At 28.4% G+C, this 2,260-nt stretch overlaps 1 protein-coding gene across 1 annotated transcript in view; it reads right to left on the bottom strand.

Moving 5' to 3' along the window:
* LOC107625716 (laccase-4) overlaps window positions 1-1,384 on the bottom strand; it is a 5,020-nt gene extending 3,636 nt beyond the window's left edge. Inside the window, exons 1-2 of the mRNA XM_016328417.2 lie at window positions 1,198-1,384; window positions 49-200 (exon numbers count right to left, since the gene is read on the bottom strand). Of these exons, the coding sequence (XP_016183903.2) occupies window positions 49-200; window positions 1,198-1,380 (335 nt within the window). The 5' untranslated portion in view covers window positions 1,381-1,384. The remainder of the gene's footprint in view (window positions 1-48; window positions 201-1,197) is intronic.

Raw genomic sequence — 2,260 nt, 5'->3', positions numbered from 1 at the left:
AAAACCCCTAACAGATCACATGAAATGAAATTATAGTATGACACTAACCAATGGATTGTAACATTGTGGTTGACTTTGTTGACCACTTTGACCAGCACATTATCACCCTCCCTAGCGTAAAGAGTGGGGCCAGGGAACTTCCCATTAACCGTGACAATTGATTTGCTTGAACATAGTCTAGTGTAATTCTTAGTCTCCACCTGCATCCAAAGCGTTACCAAAATTAGTTCATTTTGACTCTTAAGATTTTTATGGAACATTATTATTATATTATATTGCATGTTGTTGGAAAGAAGTGACTTATTAACCATCTTTAGGTGTGTACCTTCATTGAACTAGAGTTCTAAAAGTACTCATTATGGTATGCTTTAAAGTAACCTCTCCTTCAGTTCCGCTAATGATTAAATTTAGGTGTGTAATAGGCCAAATTTTTACACAAGCTAAATATTTAAAAAACATATTTAAATAAACTACTATTTTTATTTATAAAAATTTAAAATATTAATAAATTTATCATGAATAAATAAAATTAATTTTATATTCATAAAAAATTATTATTTTTATTCATAAAAATTTAAAATTAATGTTTAGGTATCTTTATTATATAAAAACTATTTTTCATAGATATAAAATTAGTTTCGTTTATTTGTGGTTGAAAATAACTCCCATGAAAAGATGTCAAAAAAATTTAACAAATTCCATGCATTATTTGTATATATATAGCTCATTTGTATAAGCTTCTTAAAGAGAAATATTTTATGATTTTATTTTGTCTTGCATATTGAATTGATTGACATTCTATAAGTAGAGATAAAATGTCGGACTCATATAAAACGAGTCTCATAACATATATAAATAATGAAAGCATGCATGTTATCTTAATGAAATAATGGTAAATACAAATAACACGAATTGAAGTAAGCCAAAAAATATGTAATAATACACGTACGTATGGATTTTGCTGTGGATATTTTACTTGTGAATGTTTTCGTAGTAAAAATGCAATTGCAAATAATAGTTCTCATTTTATGGTGCGAAAATTATCTGCCAAATTTGTTGCAAATTTTAAAATTTGTCACAAAAATTTTACATATTTTCTATAAATAATAAATTTAAAATAAAATTCACTGCTAAAAAATTTTATAGATAAAAAATTCGCAGATAATTCTACAACATGAATTTGTTATCTTCACTTACGTGGAATGTGTAGTGCCTCACTTTGCATTCAACCAAAGCTGGGAGAATCAAAGCTACAAAAAGCAACACTTTAATCCAAGAAGAAGAACCCATTTCACTCAGTTTCTTCTTTTGATTTTGTTTTCTAATTTGTTGTAGTAATACAAACACTGTTCTTTGTAGTGTTGCATTCATAAATGACATTCCAATGCAAACTTATATAGGAATGAATGAAATGAAAACAAGCCATTGCTACAACGTCGTTTTAGCTTGGTTAGGTAAGTGATGGATGCATCCTTGGAAATTAAGACTTAGATCGATGATGTTATGAAAAGGACTAAGATGTAACCATGCTATCTCATTATATCTTGCATGTCACATAAAGTTGTGAGCTGTGAGGATAGTGGGAATTGAATCCCATGTATTTTGGAGTTCAAGCTATTAATTAACAAATTAAAAGCTTTGATTTCCTTAATTAGTAATTAATAATTAATTGGTCATATATATATGTTGCTATAATTTGGTTGGTTGTGTTCTATGACTATTAAACCTCTCTCGCTCTAACTCCCACTAATTAGTGATAACTTCATAATCAAATGAAGTTTAATTAGAAGGAAAGTTTTAAAGCCTAGTTATTCATCATTTTCTTGTTGAAACAGCCTTTCACCTGCGGCTAGAAACAATTTGCACGTTATTTGGTTTTTTACAGTATCCTCCAATTTGGCAAGTGAATGACTAATTTGTCGCAAATCAGAACTCTATTTAAAGGTTTATCATTAGCCAATAGGTTGTTGCATGTATAAGTCGGGATTTAAATTTCCGACACTTGCTTAAGTAGATTAATAAACTTATTGCATTAGTTTATTTTTATTTTTATTTTTATATTTCTACTTTTACTTACACAATGAATTAAAGAGGGCTATATAGCATGTTTTCATATGAAAATAGTAGGTGAAATATTACCAGAATGGTATGTGGTGTTCTAAATTGGGATTTTTTGTCACTTAAGCAAGTTTCTTAGCTTGCTCAACCTCTATATAAGATCTTTTACCTTATTCTTATCATTTTCTCCTATTTAGCATAT

Source organism: Arachis ipaensis, chromosome B02 (genome assembly GCF_000816755.2).
Source record: "Arachis ipaensis cultivar K30076 chromosome B02, Araip1.1, whole genome shotgun sequence".
NCBI classification, from domain to species: Eukaryota; Viridiplantae; Streptophyta; class Magnoliopsida; order Fabales; family Fabaceae; genus Arachis; species Arachis ipaensis.
The sequence above is the reverse complement of the archived record's forward strand: the minus strand, read 5'-3'. Positions and strand labels throughout refer to the sequence as shown.